The sequence below is a fragment of the Triturus cristatus genome, chromosome 1_2 (genome assembly GCF_964204655.1).
Source record: "Triturus cristatus chromosome 1_2, aTriCri1.1, whole genome shotgun sequence".
Classification (NCBI taxonomy): Eukaryota; Metazoa; Chordata; class Amphibia; order Caudata; family Salamandridae; genus Triturus; species Triturus cristatus.
In genome coordinates this window covers 348,845,696-348,868,015 of record NC_140580.1, presented here as the reverse complement: position 1 = coordinate 348,868,015, position 22,320 = coordinate 348,845,696, and the positions used below count along the sequence as shown (strand labels likewise).

General features: G+C 45.8%; 1 protein-coding gene across 3 annotated transcripts in view; it reads left to right on the top strand.

Moving 5' to 3' along the window:
* The window catches only part of CDA (cytidine deaminase), a 122,959-nt gene that overhangs the window by 49,220 nt on the left and 51,419 nt on the right, over window positions 1–22,320 (top strand). For all 3 annotated transcript variants that reach the window (XM_085604124.1, XM_085604134.1, XM_085604132.1), the window contains exon 4: window positions 16,909–16,966. In XM_085604124.1, coding sequence (XP_085460250.1) covers window positions 16,909–16,966 — 58 coding nt within the window. The remainder of the gene's footprint in view (window positions 1–16,908; window positions 16,967–22,320) is intronic.

Below are 22,320 nucleotides of genomic sequence, written 5' to 3'. Positions count from 1 at the left end.
TCAATAAAGATCTATGCACCTTTATCACCTCTTTCACAATCCCACATTAACACCATATCCCTTGTTAGTTATTTTTAATTTCCTCTTCATGCTTCCCCTCTTTCAATGACCCTTTTCTATGTAAGTGAACTCAGATAAACTCTCATTTTTATTTATGATTATGTTTGGAGTCTTCGGCTAACCAGGCGGTTGCGGGGCTGCCTTGGTAACCGTGCACAGTCTAGTGACAATGCCTTTTAGGGCACAATGTTTCATTGGCTGGAAGACACTGTGTAACTTCAGTCTGCCCACCAGTACTGCCTGTATATTTTAAGTTTTTATATAGTTCATACTCTGTATGAGCACTCTACATAAACGTTACCATCTAGGTTTATCGTCTATCCCAAAACTCATCTTTGTCTATAGAAGTTTCCATATATTTCACGTTTTTTAGTTACGTTTAGGGTCTTCTAATCAAAGGGACCCCATGAATGTAAATCTGGGGACCATAATATGGAAAGTGCCCAGTGGGCACAATGGGCATATGCACCTGCTTTGCGTGCCCTGGGGCACTTTGGTATTACAGAAAGGGGCACAAAAGCTTGTGTGGCCCTTTCTATAGTACAGATAGCGCTGCACACATATAGTGCCAGCGTTGTCACCAGAGGGTGTTCCCCACTGGTGCAAATGAGGAAATCAGGCGGGGGGAAATGGGTGGCGGGCGGAGGGAAATGTAGGGCGGATCGCCACCGCCATGCAGGCGGTGGCGATCGCCCTACATCATAATCAGCCCCGTAATGTCTAAAGGGCCGATTACAATGGTGGGTGGACAAAGTCCACCCGCCATCGCAGCTGCAAAAGGGACTGCCCGCCATAGTTGCGGCGGTCCCACCATACGATTTATGATGCGCCCGCCAGTGTGGCGGGCGCATCCTGTATATTTTACATTGCGGCGCACCGCAATGTAAAAAATACATAGTTTGCTTTTACATGCACAATGTGACAGGCACCGCTCGGTGCCTGCCACATTGTACATGCAAACGCAGGTGGTACCATAGGTACCCCCCATGTGCACCCCCCAACACCCTGTTTGGGGGTTGTGTGGGTGCACTGGGGGGTACCCATGTCCCTGTACCAGGAGGTAGGCACTGTGCAGTGCCTGCAACAGAGTGCAGGGACATGTAGGACATGCTTGTTTGAACATCGTGACGGTGCTGCTGGCAGTACCGCCCGCCACAATGTTAACCGCTGCTATCCGACCGCCGCGATCGGATTTCCACTGCGGAGCATAATAATTGGACCAGCGGTTTTCCCACGGTCCTGGCGTGCGGTGTTTTCCCGCTACCATAGCGGTCAGAGTGATTTTCCGACCACCATGCTAATGGACCCCTAACTTCGATATTAAAAAAAACACGATATTTCTTACCTTCAGGTCGATATTCTGGTCACCGATTTTCTTGATGTCAGAATTCTGTCCCTACGATATTTAAAACTCGATATTAATGTAGTTTGATATTAAAAACTTGATATTTTGTCTGTGCACCATTATAGACCTGGGTGCAGAGGCAGTGAAGCTGTTGGGAGGCGCACAGCACCTGCCTGCAAGGAGATATCTCTCCCCTTTTAAAAGTTCAGGAGGGTTACCACCTGTACAGGTAAACACGGAGCAGCTGCTTCATAGCTGCTCCATATTTCAATAGAATTCGCTGTCTTCAGGGCAGCATGACTTTGCAGCTACCTTGGGGGCAGCACATCCAGTGCAATAGGGCGCACATTGCTTGTTTGCACCTGGCACACCTGCATTAAGGGACACTGTGGCGCAAACAGGGCAAGGACGCCTTATGTGTATTAGGCCCCCTGGTGTGCCCCATAGACTTCTCAGAAAGGGGTGACCATAAACTAGTCTCCACTCTCCATATCTCATACTGCCAGCTCAGCTAATTCTTTCACCCAAAATCTGCAGGATTGGCTTAGTACCTGATAGCGAATGTATCTCGTAAACCTGTGTTTAATTCTCATTCCCATATCTTAGTTCCACCTTTCGCACATGAAGGTGGGAGTGGAAGGTAGGATCAAGATAGTGCTGCAATTTCTTCTTTTTGTATATTAGCCAGTCTAGAAACCCCACCAACCATGACTCTCCCCTAACTTTATATTTTTTTCTGGGAATATAGAAATAGATTTCATAAGTAGCTAACTTGCCGTGCCGGAAAGGGATATCAAGTGCTAGAAGCAGAGAATTAGTCCTTGATTACAAGTGCCCTTGATGGGTATTTGGTATGTATTTCCCTGTCAAAAACCAACGTTCCTAGATTGGACACGTTTTGTCTTAAAAATGGGGTATAACATGCAGATGTTGGTTGTTACTGCACAAAAATCCACATTCCCAGCATTTTTCCACTGGTATATGTTGGTAGGTCTGACCTGCTGTAATTTACCAGGAATGGATTTTATTGCATCTGGTATTTATAGGCTGAGATAAATTGAGCAACAATTGAAATTACAATCCCTTTACAAGCAGTTGTTTGCAGGGGATCACAATTATCTGGCTAGCCTGTAATCAGGAACTTAGTAATCAAAACAAAGTGGACTAATTCTTTTTTTAGGGGTGTATCAGTGCTTAATTTGTAAAATAATGTGTGCCTGTGCCCAAAGTTCTGCTCCGAAGCCCTCGGCCAGTGCAATTAAATGTTGCCACACCCAATACCAATGCATAGTACTGAATTTAACCCATGCCTCTTTAATCCACTACCAGACACTCCTTGCCCCAGTATTTGACTCTTTCAGGTTCCTGCTTTCTCCCTTTCTCACATTGTTTCAGTCTCTCTCTTCACCTGTCTTTCTGATTGGTTTGTTTTTTCCTCTCTTTATCCCCATAAATGTCTGATGCAGAAAAATAAGTGCTCCCCAAAGAAGACTGTTAGTGGGCCCCACTGGCAACCATCGGTGCAAATTAAGACCTGGGCTGCATGCAGGGCCGGACTGTCCTTTTACTCCACCAGGCATTTCCCCAATGTGCTGTAGCCCTTGTAGATTGTAATTCTTGTAATGGAGGAAGTTAATCATAGAGATCTGGTAAATTTGTACTGCGTTTTGGACCCTCGCAGGCGACTGCCCTCGTTACTGTGGCATTACTCTCCTTTTAATATATGGTGGTTCCTACACACTCTTTATTCCTTTCCCTCCGCTCATCAGCACGGCTTCACGGACGCAGCACTTTATGTTTTTGATGCATTGATATTAGGGCTGCCTTAACTTTCCCTTCCGTTGCTGCCTCTTTGTTTGTAGCTTTCTCTCACCCTCCTAGGAGCCCTCCTCCACCCTGCAAACACACACACAGCAGAGGGTCTCTCACGGCGGAGCTCTGACGCTGAGATGTCACACTGTGAATCTTTCCCCCAGCACAAGCACTCCCCCGTTGCCTGCCTCTGTTTACTCCAGCGGCAGCATGTGCAGGTCGTTAACCCTTTCTCCCTTGTCTCCCTTGTCCTTGTGTTCAACTGATGAATAGGTCTGTGAAGCCTCGGTGCATGCCCTGGCCAATGTTTACAATAGATGTCTCTTCACTCGCTCTCTCTCCTCTAGCCTCTATCTCCCTCCCAATCCAACCAGAAGGCCCTCACACTCCACTCTACGCAGCGCCACTCCGTTCCATGCATCACACGCAATGCTACTCCACACAACTGCACGGTACACACCACTCCATGCAGCACCACTCTACACAATGGCACTCCATGCTGCTGCTCTCCACACAATGCCAGTCCATGCTGCTGTACTCCACATAACAGCATACCACTCCATGCAACACCACTCAATGCAGCACCATTCCACGCAACTCCACTCCAAGAAGTGACACTCAAGGCAAACCCACTCTATGCAGTGGCACTCCATGCAACGCCACTCCACACAGCACCACTGTGCTCCACCCAATGCCACTCTATGCAACGCCATTCTGCTCCACACAATGTAATGCCACTCCACTCCCCTCCATGGCGCTGCATGGCACTCCATGCAACACCACTCTACCACGCCACTCTACACAACTGTATGCCACTCTATGCAAGCCCACTTCACTCTATGCAATGCCACTCCACACCAGACCACTGAGTACAATGTCACTACATACAACACCACGCCACCCTGCTCTATGTAACACCACTCTACGCAACACAAATTCACTCTACGCAGCTATACTCCATACAACTGCACTTCACTTTGCCCTACCCACTCCATGCTATGCAACGCCACTCGAAGCAGTGACACTCAAGGCAATGCCACTCTACGCAGTGCCACTTCATGTAATGCAAAAGACACACAATTGATGGACGGAAAGCAGAACAAATCAAAACATTCACCCCCAGTCAAGAGATCTGGGTTAAATCCATCATTCTTTTACTCACCATGCCACCCCAGTTTAGACCTGGCCATATGCAAATCAGTCTTGACCCTGAGCCTCATGGGAACAGTCCAGCCCGAACTGCCAAGCCAGGTCCTCCCTGGACCGGAAACAAGCATCATAGGACCGGTTTCGGGGTTTCACCCCTCTTCAGCCAGGATAGCTGGATTCCAGTGGCACAGTGAGCCCAGGACCCATGTCTGGGCATACCTGGCGCTCTTAGGGCAAGAAAGCAAAAGACACACAATTGATGGACGGAATGCAGAACAAATCAAAATATTCTGTCCATCATTTGATTGCTGTAACACTGTAACACTTCATGCAATGCAACGCCACTCCACTCCATGCAACACCACTACAAGCAGTGACACTTAAGGCAATGCCACTCTATGCAGCGCCACTCTGCTTCACGCAGCGCCACTCCACGCAATGCCACTCCATGCCACTGCACTCCACTCCACCTCACAATACAAGAATATTTATCAATTAGCCACTATTTTGTTAGTTGTGATACATTTTTTTATATGTGTGTCTGATGTTTGGTTATAAACTTATTTATATCCACTGTCTATTTCTGCACTTTTTATATGTATGTTTATTGTAGACACTATGTTGTACTGTTGCTGTCCAGTTATATATGTCTTTTAAAAAAAAGTTATTAGATGAAAATATATAAAAATAGATTACGTTTTTTATACGAATTCTACGTACCCTGAGTTTGGAATATTATAAGTATGTTGGAATAGGTCTTGGCATTTTCTTGACCTATTGTTGCCTATGGATGTTACTTTTCAGAATTGTCTTTTTCCTGCTCTAGGAACTATTATTAGTAGCAGGCGGTCCTTGGTTTTGACATTATAAACTCCACACCGCCTCACTCTATGCTGCTGCATGCAACACGCCATTGCACTCAACACCACTCCGCAGAACACCACTCTGCCATGCCACTCCACACAACTGGATGCCACTCTATGCAAGCCCACTCCACTCTACAAACCTGCACTCTACGTCACACCATTCAGCTCTATGCAGTGCCACTAATGGCAACACCACTTAGTACAATGTCACTCCATACACCACCCCCATACACAACGCCACCCCGCTCTATTCAACACCACTCCAAGCAACGCAAATTCACTCTACGCAACTGTACTCCATACAGCTGCACTTCACTCTACCCAAACCATTCTGTGCAGGTCCACTCCACGCAATACTGCTCCATGCAATGCCCCTCCACTCAATGCCAGTCTGGGCCACGCAACACCTCTATACACCACTCTGCTCCACATAATGCCACTCCATGCAACCCCACTCTGCTCCACGCAACACCACTCTGCTCCACCCAACACCACTCTGCTTGATGCAATGCACCTCCACGTAATGCCACTCTACTCTATGCAACATCACTCCAACCAACTGCACCCCACACAATGCTACACAACTGCACTCTACTTTACGCCACTCCACTCCACACCACTCTACTCTACGCAATGCCACTCCACACAACACCACTCAATACCACGCCAATCCATACAACCACACCACGCAACATCATTACAATCCACATAATACCACTCAACACCTCATAATTCAACTCCACCTAATTACAGACTACTCAAAACCACATAAATACACCCCACATAAATACACACTATACCATGTAATGATCCACATAAAAACACTCCACACCATACCACATATTTCCACTCCAAATACCGTCACTCTATACCACACTGTTCCATGCCACACTATTCAACTCCACACAAACCCATTCCACACCACATAATTAAAAAAACATCAACATTATTCCACTCCACAACATAATTCCACTACACACCACATATATCCAATTTACAACACATACTTCAATATCATACCATAACATTCAACAGGACACCACATAATCAAACTCCACTACATAATATTCCACAACACAAAATACCATTCAACATAATTACACTCCATTACACACTATCCCACTCCACATAATTCCAATACACTAAAAAACACATAATTACTATCCACATAATACAACTGCACACCATGCTACATAGTTCTACTATGCAAATCCATTCTACATCACAGTGCTACGACTAACAATTCCAATCCAACACATAATTTCACTACACACCACATACATACATTCCATAAGACATAGGTAAAAGATATTGCCATTTACAATACCAATAGCTCCAACTCAAACAAATGCGAGACCGATTACATTTTCAATGCTTGTTTAACCTCGGACCAGTTTGAAACTAAAAGTAAGGACAGCCAATCAGATTTGTTGCATCATGGCACATGACTTTGAGGGAGATAAAAGACCACAAACACAATGGAGTTGAGTGGAGTGGCATAGAGTTGAATAGCGTAGAGTGGAGTTGTTAATATTAAAACAGTCTATGTCAATGTCAATAATGATACATTCATATGTTATAACAAAACTGCATGTGTATTATTGAATTCACCCGTCATGAACTCTCCTTCAACCCGACTCAGAAATACATGGTCAGGCAGGCTCTGAGACCTAGGCCCGAGGTTATTGATTGATAGGTCACTGGCTGGGTGGTATGTAGCTGGCAGACAAACACACAAACAGGAAACTCAGATCAATCCCACAGATAGGCGCAGCAACACTACAATGGTCCAGGGAGATTGGCCCCCAATAAAGCACACATGGCCTGAGGGGTGCACATATTCCCAAAAACACCTTAAAGTCAGATGCCACATGAATTTAGGAACACATAGCCAATCAGGACACAGTTCACACAGAGAGGGGGTATAAAGTAGAGAAGGGGAAGATGCAGTACATACAAAAGGAAGTCAACTATCTGAGACAGCTGATCTCAGCGGACAGTCCACAGATCATGTTGAAATGCGTAGGCTCTATCAGGGCTATGACACCACCATAAGCGAAAAAGGATGTGCAAGAAAAGTAGGATTATACAACTATGTCTGGCAGTGGATCTTTGACTAGAGCAGGTTCCCACCCCCTTATTCAAGGCCAGGAAGAAGATGAAAGAAGGCCTTGAGGAACTAGCGTGGACGCCTGAGATGAACAATGCTTTTGGCAAACTCAAAACAAAGATAACACACTCCCCCTGTGCTAGGAACACCCGACGGGTGAGGAATGTCAGCAGTTCTTACACAGAAGTATCCCCTGGGGCACAAATCTCTTGCATACTACAGTGGGCTCTTGCACACAGTCATGCAGGTCCATTTCCCATATGAGCAGGTGCTGGCAGCAGCAGCATTTGCCATCAACAAAAGCACCTCAAATGTAAAGCGGCATGGCGTAAAGTGGTGTGGACTAGACTGTATTGGCATAGAGTGGAGTGGCTTTCAGTGGAATAGTGTAGAGTGGAGTTGCATAGAGAGAGTGGAAAAGCGTAAAGTGGAGTGGTGTAGAGTGGAGTGGTGTACTGTACAGTGGAGTGGCGTAGACTGGAGTGGTGTAGAGTGGTGTAGAGTGATATATAGTAGAGTGGCATAAAGTGGAATAGCATAGAGTGGAGTGGCATAAAGTGGACTGATGTAGAGTGGAGTGTCTTACAGTCATGTGGCACGGAGTGGCATAGAGCCAAATAGCATAGAGTGGAGTGGAATAGATGGAGTGGTGTAGATTGGAGTGGCGTTAAGTGGAGTGGCATACAGTGGAAAGGCCTAGACTGTATTGGCTTAGAGTGGAGTGGCGTACAGTCAGTGGTGTATAGTGGAGTAGCATAGAGCTGACTAGAGTGGAGTGAAGTGGTGTACAGTACAGTGGGGTATAGTGAGTGACGGAGAGTTGAATAGCATAGAGTGGAGTGGTGTAGAGTGGAGTGGCGAAGAGTGGAATAGCATGAAGGGGAGTGGAGTAGAGTGATCCACAGTGGTGCAGCATAGAGTGGAATAGCATAGAGTGGATTGGGGTAGAGTCAAGTGGCGTAGAGTGGAATAGCATAGAGTGAAGTGGCTTAAAATGGAGTCGTGTAGCATGTAGTGGCATAGGGTGGAGCGGTGTAAAATGTAGTGGAGTAGAGTGGAGTGGCATTGAGTAAAATTGCGTACAGGGAAGTTCTATGAGTGGAGTGGCGTAGAGTAGAAAAGTGTAAAGTGGAGTGACATAGAGTGGCACAGGCTGTAGTGGGGTTGAGTTGAATAGCGTAATTGGAGTGGCATAGACTGAAGTGGCATACAGTGCAATAGCTCAGAGTGGAGTGACAGAGTGGAATGGTGTAGAGTGGAATAGCATAGAGTAGAGTGGAAACCCGTACAGTGGAGTGGAGTGGCTTAGACTCGACTGGCTTATAGTGGATTAGCATAGAGTGGAGTTGCATACACTGGAGTGACCTACAGTAGATGTGAATAGAGTCAAGTGGCATAGAGTTGAATAATGCATTGTGAAGAGGAGTGGTGTGGAGTGGAGTGGAGTAGAGTTGAGTGCATAGAATAGCTTATAATGGAGTTTTGTGTAGTTGTGTAGAGTCGAGTGGTGTAGAATGGAATAGCGTAAAGTCGAGTGGTGTGGAGTGGTGTAGAATGGAGTGGTGCAGTTGAATAGCATTGATTAGAGTGGCGTAGAGAAGAGTGGCTTAGAGTAGAGTTGTCTAGAGTGGAATACCATAGAGTAGAGTGCCACAGGGTTGAGTGGTGTATAGTGGAATAGCATAGAGTGGAGTGGCCTAGAGTGGAATAGTGTGGAGTGGAGTCAAGTTTTGTATAGTGGAGTGGCGTAGAGGTTCATGGCATAAAGTGGATTGGGATAGAGTGGAGTGGCTTACAGTAGAGTGGCATGGAGTTTAATAAAGTGGAGTGGTGTTCAGTAGAGTGGCATATAGTGGAGTGGCATGGAGGTGAATACCATAGAGTGGACAGGCCTAGAGTGGCATTGAGTGGATTGGATGAAAGTCGATTGGCTTAGAGTGAAGTGGCATATGGTACAGTGGTGTTTCTTGCGGTGGAATTACATAGAATGGAGTGGCCTAGAGTAGAGTGGCATAAGGTGGAATAAGGTAGAGTGGAGTGGCGTAGACTTGAGTGGCTTAGAGTGGAATAGCCTAGAGTGGAGTCGTGTAGAGTGGAGTGGCATGCCATACAGTGATGCAAAGTGGAGCGACCTAGAGTTGAATAGCATAGAGTGGAGAATCGTAAAGTGGAATAGCGTACAGTGGTGTGGTGTAGACTGGTATTGAGTCGAGTGGTATAGAGTGAAATAGTGTAGAGTGTAGTGGTGCAGAATGAAGTGGCATAGAGTGGAAAAGCGTAGAGTGGAGTGGTGTACAGTAGAGTGGCGTAGAGTCTTGTGTCGTAAATTTGACTAGGGTAGAGTGCAGTGGCATAGAGGGGAGTGGCATAGTGTGGAATACTGTGGAGTGGCGTAAAGTGGAGTAACATAGAGTGGAGTGGAGTGGTATAGAGTGGAGTGGCATAGAATAGCATAGAGTTGAGTGGCACAGAGTTGAGTTGCGTAGAGTGGAGTAGCATATAGTAGAGTGGTGTAGATGGGGTAGCACACAGTGAAATAATGGTCAGTGGAGTGGTGTAGAGTTGAGTGGTGTAGAGTAGAGTGGTGTGGAGTGAATTGGCATAGATTGGAGATGTGTACACTAAAGTGGCATAGAGTGGTATTGCCTAAAGTGGAGTGGCAGACAGTGGGTGGCCTAGAGTGGAATGGCATTTAGGGAAGTGGCATAAGTGGAACAGCTTAGAGTGGAGTAGTGTAGAGTGGAGTGGCATAGCTGGAGTTGTGTACAGTAGAGTGGCGTAGATTAGAGTGGTGAGGAGTCGAACAGTGTAGAGCAGAGTGGTGGAAAGTGGAGTGGTGTAGAGTGGAGTAGCATAGAGTGGAATATCGTAGAGTGGAGTGGTGTAGAGTGTGGTGTTGTAGAGTAGAGTGGCAAACAGTAGAGTGGCGTAGAGTGGATTAGTGCAGAGTGGAGCGGTGTACAGTAGAGTGGCGTGGAGGTGAATAGCGTTGAGTGGAATGGCTTTGAGTGGAGTGGTGCAAAGTGGAGTGGCATTCAGTAGAGTGGTGGAGAGTGCAATGGTGTAGAGTGGAATGCCGTAGCGTGGAGTATCATTGAGTGGTGTAGAGTGGAACAGCATAGAGTGGAGTGGCATAGAATGGAGAGGTGTAAAGTGGAGTGGCATACAGTAGAGTGGCGTAGAATGGAATAGAGCGGAGTGGAGTGGTATACAGTAGAGTGGCATGGAGCTGAATAGGGGAGAGTGGTGTTAAGTGGAGTAGTGTAGAGTGGAATGGTGTAAAGAGGAGTGGTGTAAAGTGGAGTAAAATAGAGTTGATTTGTGTAGACTGTAGGGGCATAGAGTGGAGTGGCGTACAGTGGAATAGCATACAGTATAGTGGCGTAGATTGGAGTGAGATGGAGTGGAATACTGTAGAGTGGAGTGGCGTAGAGTCACACATAGTGGAGAAGTGTGGCTCAATGATTAGAGCGGCAGACCCTGATGCAGAGGTCTAGCCCGGGACCAGAGTTCAATTCCCCGCCTCGGCAGGTCTTGGGCTAAAAAATTCCACGGACCTGATAATTCTCGCCTCAGTGCCTATTCCAATCATGGAGTCCCACTCTGCAACTCTGGGCAATAGCTTGCTTAATCTCCACAACGGCCCCCACAACGCTAAGGATGCCTGGCCTCCACCTTGGGGGTGCCCAGGAGTGGACGCCTCACAGGGAAAGCCAGGATGGGTTCCACAGCAGTATTCGTACAAGCGCCTTGAGACCCTTGCGGGTGAGTAGTGCGCTATACAAGTATCAATTTACATTTACATAGTGGAGTTTTAAAGTTATAGAACCTCATTCACAACAGTAAACTTACATGTTTGTGCAATTTTTTGACTGTTTGTTATTCACAAAGGTGTTTTACTAGTAGTATCTTTATGACTGCGGAGTCTCTGCACATAAAAGATAGGATATTCCTATCTTTTTTATGTGTGGAAACTCTGCAATCATAAAGATAATACTAGTAAAATGCCTTTGTGAATAGAGAACAATTGTAAACTCACAAAAAAGTGTAAGTTTACCATTGTGAATCCGGCCCATAAGGCACAAATGCATAGTGATATATTGAGTGTCAGTATACCACGGTGATTTTGCTGTATACCGCACTACATGCCAATGACAAAACTGTATATGATTGGCTAATGATTCTCCTTACAAAAGTAAAGGGCAGCCATATTGTTTAGGACCATACGTTGGCTGTGTCCTAGCTTAAGTGTAAATATTCTGTCCAACTGTTTTATAAGTGTAAAGGAAGCAATAAGTCAGTTTATATAAGTATGTAAAGGTAAGTAAAAGTTCATTTATTACTTTATATATCTTAGAAAACGTTTGTGGAGTACCGTGATGGTACCATATTGTTTAGAATGCACTTAGTATGCATAGTGGGTTTTAATGGCAAATATAGTGTTATGGATTTCTGTTTTTAATTTTTGCATATTTAATTTATTTTTCAAGTAAACTACTCACTAGCCACAGTACATCAACTTTAACTCGTGCCTTCTACATGCACTGCATATACCCTTTCACATTACATCACTTATAGCATGTTAAATCATTGGAATCCTAACAAGACTTGTGACAAGTGTCATTTAATAATTTGTAAAACACTGTTCTTAGTAGAGTGGTGAGTTATAGTTAACTATTGTGGCCAACAGTGTGTATGTAAGTGCATGAGTTATAGTAATTTGAGGTGGTGCATACATTATAAATGTAACGTATAACTATAACTTTAGAGTTTCTAAAGATTGTGTACTTTAAGTTTGGTTTGTTTAGAAATAATAAATAAAGTTATAATAGTTTGAAAGTGGTATGAAAAGTATACATTTTATGTATATTTTTAACTTTAGATTTTCTAATGTTTGTGTAGTTCAAGTTTTGTTTGTATAGAATGCATAAATAACATTTTCCAACCATAACTAAGCTTTAAACTTTGTTTTTTCATTGAATATATTGTGTGTGTGTGATTGTGTATATATATATATATATATATATATATATATATATATAACGCTCCCAAGTCCACTTCGGCAGTGAGCACTCTTGAGAACGGGTGCAGTAAATGTGGCAGTGGGTCCCCATAAAATGTACGCTCCGGCTCCAATGAAGAAACACTCTGCACTCACGGGAAATCCTTTAAAAATATCTTTATTGCATGGACGCGTTTCGGCGTAGATGCCTTCCTCAGCTTGCTAAAGGCAACGCCCTCTATCCTGTCAATGTCTTTGAACAGGTAAGTTGTTGTCCATTGGTTGTGGCCACTCGCCATAGAAAGGGGACTGATGTATTCCACGGAACATAATCTTATCCCACCCAAATGCATTGTGGGAATTGTGGTCTGTGGGTTGTCTAAGGGTTACACATTACGATGTTATACATCCTGTCACATACAGGCATCACCCAAAGAACCACCAGTTCAATACTCGGGCACAATTGCCCTGTCCCTTCTTATACAGACCAACACAGGAGATTTTCCAAGTGCCACAATGGAGAGAGCGCTGATGTTGAAATCCTCTCCAGGGTCCCCCTCGTCCAACCTCAGAGCCACTCGGCACTCTCCACGTGAGTCGGTCGTATGGCCGTTATTCCCCCAGCAATGATGGCTGTCGACTTGATCGGTGGTAGTGCTTCGTTCCTCTGCAGGTGGTGCCACTGCAATAAACGTAATGCTCCCAAGTCCACTTCGGCAGTGAGCACTCTTGAGAACGGGTGCAGTAAATGTGGAAGTGGGTCCACATAAAATGTACGCTCCGGCTCCAATGAAGAAACACTCTGCACTCACGGGAACTCCTTTAAAAGTTTCTTTATTGCAAGGACGCATTTCGGCGTAGATGCCTTCCTCAGCTTGCTAAAGGCAACGCCCTTTATACTGTCAATGTATTTGAACAGGTAAGTTGTTGTCCATTGGTTGTGGCCACTCGCCATGGAAAGGGGACTGATGTATTCCAAGGAACATAATCTTATCCCACCCAAATGCATTATGGGAATTGTGGTCTGTGGGTTGTCTACGGGTTACACATTATGATGTTATGCATCCTGTCGCATACAGGCATCACCCAAAGAACCTCCAGTTCAATACTCGGGCACAATTGCCCTGTCCCTTCTTATACAGACCAACACAGGAGATTTTCCAAGTGCCACAATGGAGAGAGCGCTGCTGTTGAAATCCTCTCCAGGAGCCCCCTCGTCCAACCTCAGAGCCACTCGGCACTCTACACGTGAGTCGGTCGTATGGCCGTTATTCCCCCAGCAATGATGGCTGTCGACTTGATCGGTGGTAGTGCTTCGTTGCTCTGCAGGTGGTGCCACTGCAATAAACATAATGCTCCCATGTCCACTTCGGCAGTGAGCACTCTTGAGAACGGGTGCAGTAAATGTGGAAGTGGGTCCACATAAAATGTACGCTCCGGCTCCAATGAAGAAACACTCTGCACTCACGGGAACTCCTTTAAAAGTTTCTTTATTGCAAGGAAGCATTTCGGCATAGATGCCTTCCTCAGCTTGCTAAAGGCAACGCCCTCTATCCTGTCAATGTATTTGAACAGGTAAGTTGTTGTCCATTGGTTGTGGCCACTCGCCATGGAAAGGGTACTGATGTATTCCAAGGAACATAATCTTATCCCACCCAAATGCATCGTGGGAATTGTGGTCTGTGGGTTGTCTAAGGGTTACACATTACGATGTTATACATCCTGTCGCATACAGGCATCACCCAAAGAACCACCAGTTCAATACTCAGGCACAATTGCCCTGTCCCTTCTTATACAGACCAACACAGGAGATTTTCCAAGTGCCACAATGGAGAGAGCGCTGCTGTTGAAATCCTCTCCAGGGGCCCCCTCGTCCAACCTCAGAGCCACTCGGCACTCTACATGTGAGTCGGTCGTATGGCCGTTATTCCCCCAGCAATGATGGCTGTCGACTTGATCGGTGGTAGGGCTTCGTTCCTCTGCAGGTGGTGCCACTGCAATAAACATAATGCTCCCAAGTCCACTTCGGCAGTGAGCACTCTTGAGAACGGGTGCAGTAAATGTGGAAGTGGGTCCACATAAAATGTACGCTCCGGCTCCAATGAAGAAACACTCTGCACTCACGGGAACTCCTTTAAAAGTTTCTTTATTGCAAGGACGCATTTCGGCGTAGATGCCTTCCTCAGCTTGCTAAAGGCAACGCCCTCTATCCTGTCAATGTATTTGAACAGGTAAGTTGTTGTCCATTGGTTGTGGCCACTCGCCATGGAAAGGGGACTGATGTATTCCAAGGAACATAATCTTATCCCACCCAAATGCATTATGGGAATTGTGGTCTGTGGGTTGTCTAAGGGTTACACATTACGATGTTATGCATCCTGTCGCATACAGGCATCACCCAAAGAACCACCAGTTCAATACTCGGGCACAATTGCCCTGTCCCTTCTTATACAGACCAACACAGGAGATTTTCCAAGTGCCACAATGGAGAGAGCGCTGCTGTTGAAATCCTCTCCAGGGGCCCCCTCGTCCAACCTCAGAGCCACTCGGCACTCTACACGTGAGTCGGTCGTATGGCCGTTATTCCCCCAGCAATGAAGGCTGTCGACTTGATCGGTGGTAGTGCTTTGTTCCTCTGCAGGTGGTGCCACTGCAATAAACATAATTCTCCCAAGTCCACTTCGGCAGTGAGCACTCTTGAGAATGGGTGCAGTAAATGTGGAAGTGGGTCCACATAAAATGTACGCTCCGGCTCCAATGAAGAAACACTCTGCACTCACGGGAACTCCTTCAAAAGTTTCTTTATTGCAAGGACGCATTTCGGCGTAGATGCCTTCCTCAGCTTGCTAAAGGCAACGCCCTCTATCCTGTCAATGTATTTGAACAGGTAAGTTGTTGTCCATTGGTTGTGGCCACTCGCCATGGAAAGGGTACTGATGTATTCCAAGGAACATAATCTTATCCCACCCAAATGCATTGTGGGAATTGTGGTCTGTGGGTTGTCTAAGGGTTACACATTATGATGTTTTACATCCTGTCGCATACAGGCATCACCCAAATAACCACCAGTTCAATACTCGGGCACAATTGCCCTGTCCCTTCTTATACAGACCAACACAGGAGATTTTCCAAGTGCCACAATGGAGAGAGCGCTGCTGTTGAAATCCTCTCCAGGGGCCCCATCGTTCAACCTCAGACCCACACGGCACTCTCCATGGGAGTCGGTCGTATGGCCGTTATTCCTCAGCAATGATGGCTGTCGACTTGATCGGCGGTAGTGCTTCGTTCCTCTGCAGGTGGTGCCACTGCAATAAACCTAATGCTCTCAAGTCCACTTCGGCAGTGAGAACGGGTGCAGTAAATGTGGAAGTGGATCCATATAAAATGTACGCTCCGGCTCCACTGAAGAAACACTCTGCACTCAGGGGAACTCCTTTAAAGGTTTCTTTATTGCAAGGACGCGTTTCGGCGTAGATGCCTTCCTCAGCTGGCTAAAGGCAACGCCCTCTATCCTTTCAATGTATTTGAACAGGTAAGTTGTTGTCCATTGGTTGTGGCCACTCGCCATGGAAAGGGGACTGATGTATTCCACGGAACATAATCTTATCCCATCCAAATGCATTGTGGGAATTGTGGTCTGTGGGTTGTCTAAGGGTTACACATTACGATGTTATGCATCCTGTCGCATACAGGCATCACCCAAAGAACCACTAGTTCAATACTCGGGCACAATTGCCCTGTCCCTTCTTATACAGACCAACACAGGAGATTTTCCAAGTGCCACAATGGAGAGAGCGGTTGGACGAGGGGGGGCCACTGGAGAGGATTTCAACAGCAGCGCTCTCTCCATTGTGGCACTTGGAAAATCTGCAAGAGGGCATACATTGCCGAGGTGGACTTTGTAGCTGGAATTTAATTGGCAATTGCACTGCCATCAGGGAATCAGGGCACCGACGCCGACTTTTGTTGACAGGAATCATGCCTGTGGAAGCTAAGGCCATTTGACCTGCTCCCTCGCTAAGTGCAGCGAGACCCTGTGGCAAGGCGAGGGGTCCTCGGAGAGGATGCACTCCACGGCGCAAAGGTGGTATGGCTGGTATGATCGACAGGGCACTTAAAGAGGACAGCAATTGTGCCGCAACTAAGAAAAATATTTTTCTTTAACGGACTTCGAATCCCAGAATACATCAGGGAAGAAGAATGCTGGGTCCGAGTCCTCTTTTGATGTTTGTGTGCCATATCCAATGGTACTCACCTGTTAAAAATCATCATGATAGGTTGTGCCGCTTTTCAAACACAAGCAGATGAAGGCAGAACACTGAAACGTGTCCTTGTGAATAAAGCATCTTCAACTTGGGCCCCATGACTGTAGTGTGTTTCTTTTGGGAACCGGAGCTTTGATATTTGTGTGGACCCACCTCCATACTAACCGCACCCATCTGCAAGAGTGCATACATTGCCGAGGTGGACTTTGGAACCACAATATTTTTGTAATTTTCCAATATTTCTGTCCTTTGTTTTGCCATGCTCCTATTGACTTAATCTGCCCTTTTTCCTCTTTTAGTGACCTGAAGAGTGAGTTTATTACACCTTGCGGAGCTTGCAGACAAGTCATGAGAGAGGTAAACATTTATCGATTAGTGAGCATGGTGATAGATTCAACGTTTTAAATAAAGAAAAGTCAGAGGTGGCCACAGGGGAATGAGGAACATAGCCTAACTTTGAACTGGTGCCAGAGGTCAGTGCAGAAATTGAGACTCTACTCATTGGGGTAACTTGCCATCACTGACTAGATATACATGGGCTCCCTTCACATAGGAGAACTGGGGCCAATACAGGTAAGGAGCCCCAATATTACATTTGTATTCATGGGTTAGAAAGTCGGTGTTGAGCTTCTATTCACTGAAATGTCTTATAGCATATTAGCCAGTTTGTAGCCTCAGTATACACTGGTATCATGGAGGGGGCTGGGGGGCAGTGTTGTGAGCAGATATGGAATCTCTATTTGCATGTGTAAGTGCCTCAGTACCCCACATAGAGGGTAGAAAGCACTATTCAAAAGCTACAATAAAATCCAATGCAATGTGTATTCCATAGTCCATAGTGAGAGGTGGGACATCCATGTGCAAGTGCCCTCTACTTCTTTAGCAGGTAGGGGGGTTCCATTTGCATGTGTACTGGGGTCTATGAGCAGGTATGGAATTTCTATTCATACATGTACAGGGCTTCTTGAGCAGGTATAGGGTTTCATTCACACAGGTGCCCCGGACCTAAGCAAGTATGGAATTTCCCTTCACACAGGTGCCCCAGAGTTGAGCAGGTATGAGGTTTCCATTCACTCAGGTACCCTGGACATCTTTGGGGTTTCTATTCACAGTTTCCTGTGTCTGGGAATGTACAAGGTGTCTTTTCACACAGTTTGGAGTGGTCTGTGATCAGGTATGTGGCCTCTAGTCACACACAAGGTTTCCATGCACATGGGTGGCCTCTAGTTGGACGACTGAATAGTCCTTTATACGGTGTTTAATGGTCAATGTGACATAAATGTAAATGCTTATCTGGCGGTTCCTATTTCAAACCTGAGAATCTACATTTGGCCCAACTCATATTTCTTTTCTTTAGAGTTAATTTAATGTTCCTCAACATTACATTGCACCTGTACATAAGGTGCAAGTAATGCAATTTGACATATTGTCGATTCTTATAGGTTTACTGAATAAAGAATCATAATTTTCTTTAAAGACGAGGAGGCTAGCATTATGCATAAAACCATGTATTTACCACTTCAGAGAAGCAAACTTAAACGTTCCAACTGTAGAATGCAAAACTACATCACAAATAAACAGAACAATCAAGTCCATATAGGTCCCTCAAGGTTAAAATGCTTTCCTCTTGTGTTTGTCCTCTTGACTTAGCCTCTTCTTCTTGTTCTTCGATTGTCTGACCTTTCACTGATCTGTAAGAAACAGCATGCAAGTATATCCTTTTTTCAAAAATATAAAGAAACATCCATATCAATACATTACATCCATTTCTAAATAAACTCTTCTTCTCAATCTTCCCCCAGTTACTCATGAGTGGGTGAGGTGGGATACTGTTAGCCTCCTTGTCTTTAATAAAATAATGATTCTTTATTCAGTAAACCTATAAGAATAGACAATTTATGGTAAGATAGGAGGCTAGCATTAAGCATGTTCAAAGTTTCTCAAAGTGCAGCGTGAAACATGAGCAGTTGGTCTAAAATAGAATCTCCTAAAAGTATCTGCATTAGACCAATCCTCTGACTTCATAATGTCATCCAACTTTCCCCTAACAAAAGGGTCTTACTAGCCATGGCACCCCTCACCGAGTGCGCTGTGAATTTGGACAAATCAATATCTGCTTTAATCATAGCTGACCTCAGCCATATTGTAATGGTAGCATTCGTCACAGCCTGATAAGGTTTAGCATACGATAATAACTGGTCCACTCCAGCACTCCTTTTTTCCAACATACGAGACTCATATTCCTTCACACATCTTACCACACATAACTTTGCAAATCATCCAAACTTGGATAAAAAATAAAATAAGTTTTTGTCCTTTTCAAAATTTTAAACAAAACTCCTATTGATTGGTAATACCCGCTTGTTATTTCCACAGCTGCTACATCTGATACCCTACAGGAAGATATTAAACACAACAATGTTGCTACCTTCCATGATAACTCTATTGTGCCTAAGTACTTTTTACTGGGCCAATTCTTAAACATCCTCAACACTAATGGACCTATTACGATGGCGGGCGGACACCGTACCGGGAAACGGGACCGCCCGCCATTGTTGAAGCGGTCCCGCCAGTGGCATTAAGATGCGCCCGCCACACTGGCAGACGCATCCAGCAATTTTCACATTGCGGCGAGCGGTGCTGCAAGCAGCACCCGCTGTAATGTGAAAAATGCATGTTGTCCATTTAAATGCACAACGTGACAGGCACCGCACGGTGCCTGCCACCTTGTGCATTCAAATGTACCCCCCCGAGTGCACCCCCCACCCCGAACACCCTAGGGGCCCGCAACGGGCCCCCAATGAAAAGACCACATGCCTTTCCATGGCAGAGTCTCTGCCATGGAAAGGCAATTCACCGCCATCATCCTAATATGGATGGTGGTGCCTGCAAGGCACCGCCACCATATTGCTGGCCTTTTCCGCTCGGTAGGCAATCGGGTGGATTGTCTACCGGTGTATAACCGGCGGACGGTCTTTCCGTCTGCCGGGGTCCCACCCGCCATTGTGATATGGCGTGGGGGAAATGGTAGGCGTGCGGTGGAATTGGCGGGCGGATCGCCACCGCCATACGGGCAGTGGCGATCCACCCGCTATGATAATGACCCCCTTTATGTACATCCCAAAGAGTCTGATATCGCAGTTTAGGACCTTTCTGCAACCTAATCCCTTTCATCAGTCTACAGATCAAGTGGGCTCTGCCCACAGGAACTCCATTAATGAAAGAGTGTCCCACAGCAACTGCCGAGCTGTAGCAATTAACCGTCCTGTAAGCAAATCCTTCATCAAATAAGTCTGCTGAAAAATTAGCTACTTCCACCTCATACGCCTCTGTGGGTTCCAAGTCCTTCTCCAAGCACCAACATAACATGCTCCTCTATACCTTTTTATGTACCAGGAGCCCAGTATTCATCAAGCAAACCTGAAGCTAATTCCGAAAGTTTCGTGAATTTTCCTGAATCCCTGTATTTTTTAAAACTAAAGTTTGAGCAAACCCGAAAGCACTAAAGCAGGCTTCTCAAACGAGTAGCTCTTAAGCTACGGGTAGCTCTCCAGCTACCTGTGAGTAGCTCTCCTATGTGCGGCCCAGCCTACTAATCTAGAAGCCTTTGTTTGGTTGAACTAATATATTGTTAGAAATTGGGGTCTCTAGTTGGCAATGGTTTGCACCGTTGTCCAAGTAGGGACCCTTAATCCTAGTCAGGGTAAGGGGGATACACTTCTAAAATAACGCCTGCTCAGCCCCTTAATAGCTTGGCATGAGCAGACAGGCTTATTTCAGAAGCAGCGTGTAAAGCATTTGTGAACACATACAATAATACAGTGAAAACAAGAAAAATGGACACCACACCCGTTTAGAAAAAAAAATCTTTATCTAAACCAAACAAGACCAAAATGACAAAAATCCACAATACATTACTAAAAATATGATTCTTAAAAGGTAGAAACAGTTCTGTTTCAAGAAAATGTTGGATGCAACACTTTTACACAAAGTACCTTGGATACGGCGAAAAATGCAAGCAAAAAGGGTTGCAGGGAAGGTGATGCATCACTTACTCCGGGGGAGGTAATGCGTCAGTTCCTTACTGCTGCGCAGGGGAGGTGATGCGTTGGTTCCTTACCGAAGAGGAGGTGATGCGTCGTTTTTTTACTGCGTGGGGAGGTGATGCATTGGTGTCTTACTGCATCTCCCAATGATGCGACAGACTTGACGCTTCGATGTGATGCATGACAAGCCGGAACGATGCGAAGCATGAAGACCCGGAATGCGCTGCGATGATTTCAGCCGCGTCCCCTCAATGTGCCGGATCTTCCTCAACAGGGCCTTCGTCAGAATTGTTGCGCTGATCTTTTATATTGGAGATCGATGCACAGGATTCATCGCACAGCAGACACTTTAGCCGTGAGCAGGTGCTGCGTCGGAAATTCTTCTTGCACCGCTGCAATGCGTCGGAAACAGGCAATGCATCAATTTTCACAGTTTTTGCAGTTTCCAGTCGCAAAACAACCTCCAGAGGTCCAGAACCCTAGCAGGCACCTCTCAGTAGGTCAGAACACCTAGCAAAGGAGTTCAGGGGAACTGGAGTAAAGTCTTTGTGTCCCTGAGACTTCAGAACAGGAGGCAAGCTCTATTTCAAGCCCTTGGAGATCTTCCTCAGCAGGGGACACAGCACAGAGCAAGGTCCTTCTCCTTTCCTTGGTAGAAAGTAGCCACTACAGGCCAACCCCAGATAGCAAACAGCACAGAGGCAGTATTCCTCCTCAATTTCTCCAGCTCTTCTCCTTAGCAAAGGTTCCTCTTGATTCCTAGAAGTAATCTAAAAGTCTGTGGTCTGGGCCCCTCTTTTTATAATACAAAATCCTTTGTTCTGTAGAGAAGCTCTTTGCCCAGTCAAAACCAGTTCTGTCCTCTCTGGTGTAGCTTTCTGGCAGGAGGTGGAGTCAGCATTGATGTTGGCAGACCAGGCCCATTCCAGTGTGAAAGAAATCTCCTACCCCTACTCTGAACGCAGCCCAGGTCTATTCAGCCCAGCCCTGACTCACCCTGGAAAGGTAGGACACACCTAACCCTCCCAAGTGGCTGTCTGAACAGAATGCACATCCCCAGGCCCTGTCACTCTAAAGCCAGATAGTCAATACATAACCTAGCAGAGGCATACTGGATGGTTAGGCAAGAAAAGACCTACTTTCCAAAAGTGGTATTTTCAAGCCCAGAATGTAAAAATCACCCTCACTAAAAGATGCATTTTAACATTCTGAATTCAGGCATATCAAACTTTATTTTCCCATCTTGTTCCCATGGGCAGTTATGCTCATAAGCAAACTCCCCATTCTATCCTATGGGACAGTCAGCCCGAAAAACGAAATGGGCAGTATTTCACTATCAGGACATGCCACACACATCAGGCAATGCCCTACCTTTCTCATACACTGCACCCTGCCCAGAGGGGTACCTTGGGCCTACCTTAGGGGTGACTAACATGTAAGAAAAGGGAAGGTTAGGGCCTGGCAAGTGGGTGCACTTGCCAGGTCGACATGGCAATACTAGACTGCACACAGGCACCACAATTGCAGGCCTGCAACCTTGTTGCAAGGCTGCTTGTGTAGGTGGCACAATCAGTGCTGCAAGCCTACTAGCAGCATTTGGTTTACTGGCCCTGGGCACACCCAGTGCACTGTACTAGGGACTTAACAATACACCAAATCAACCAA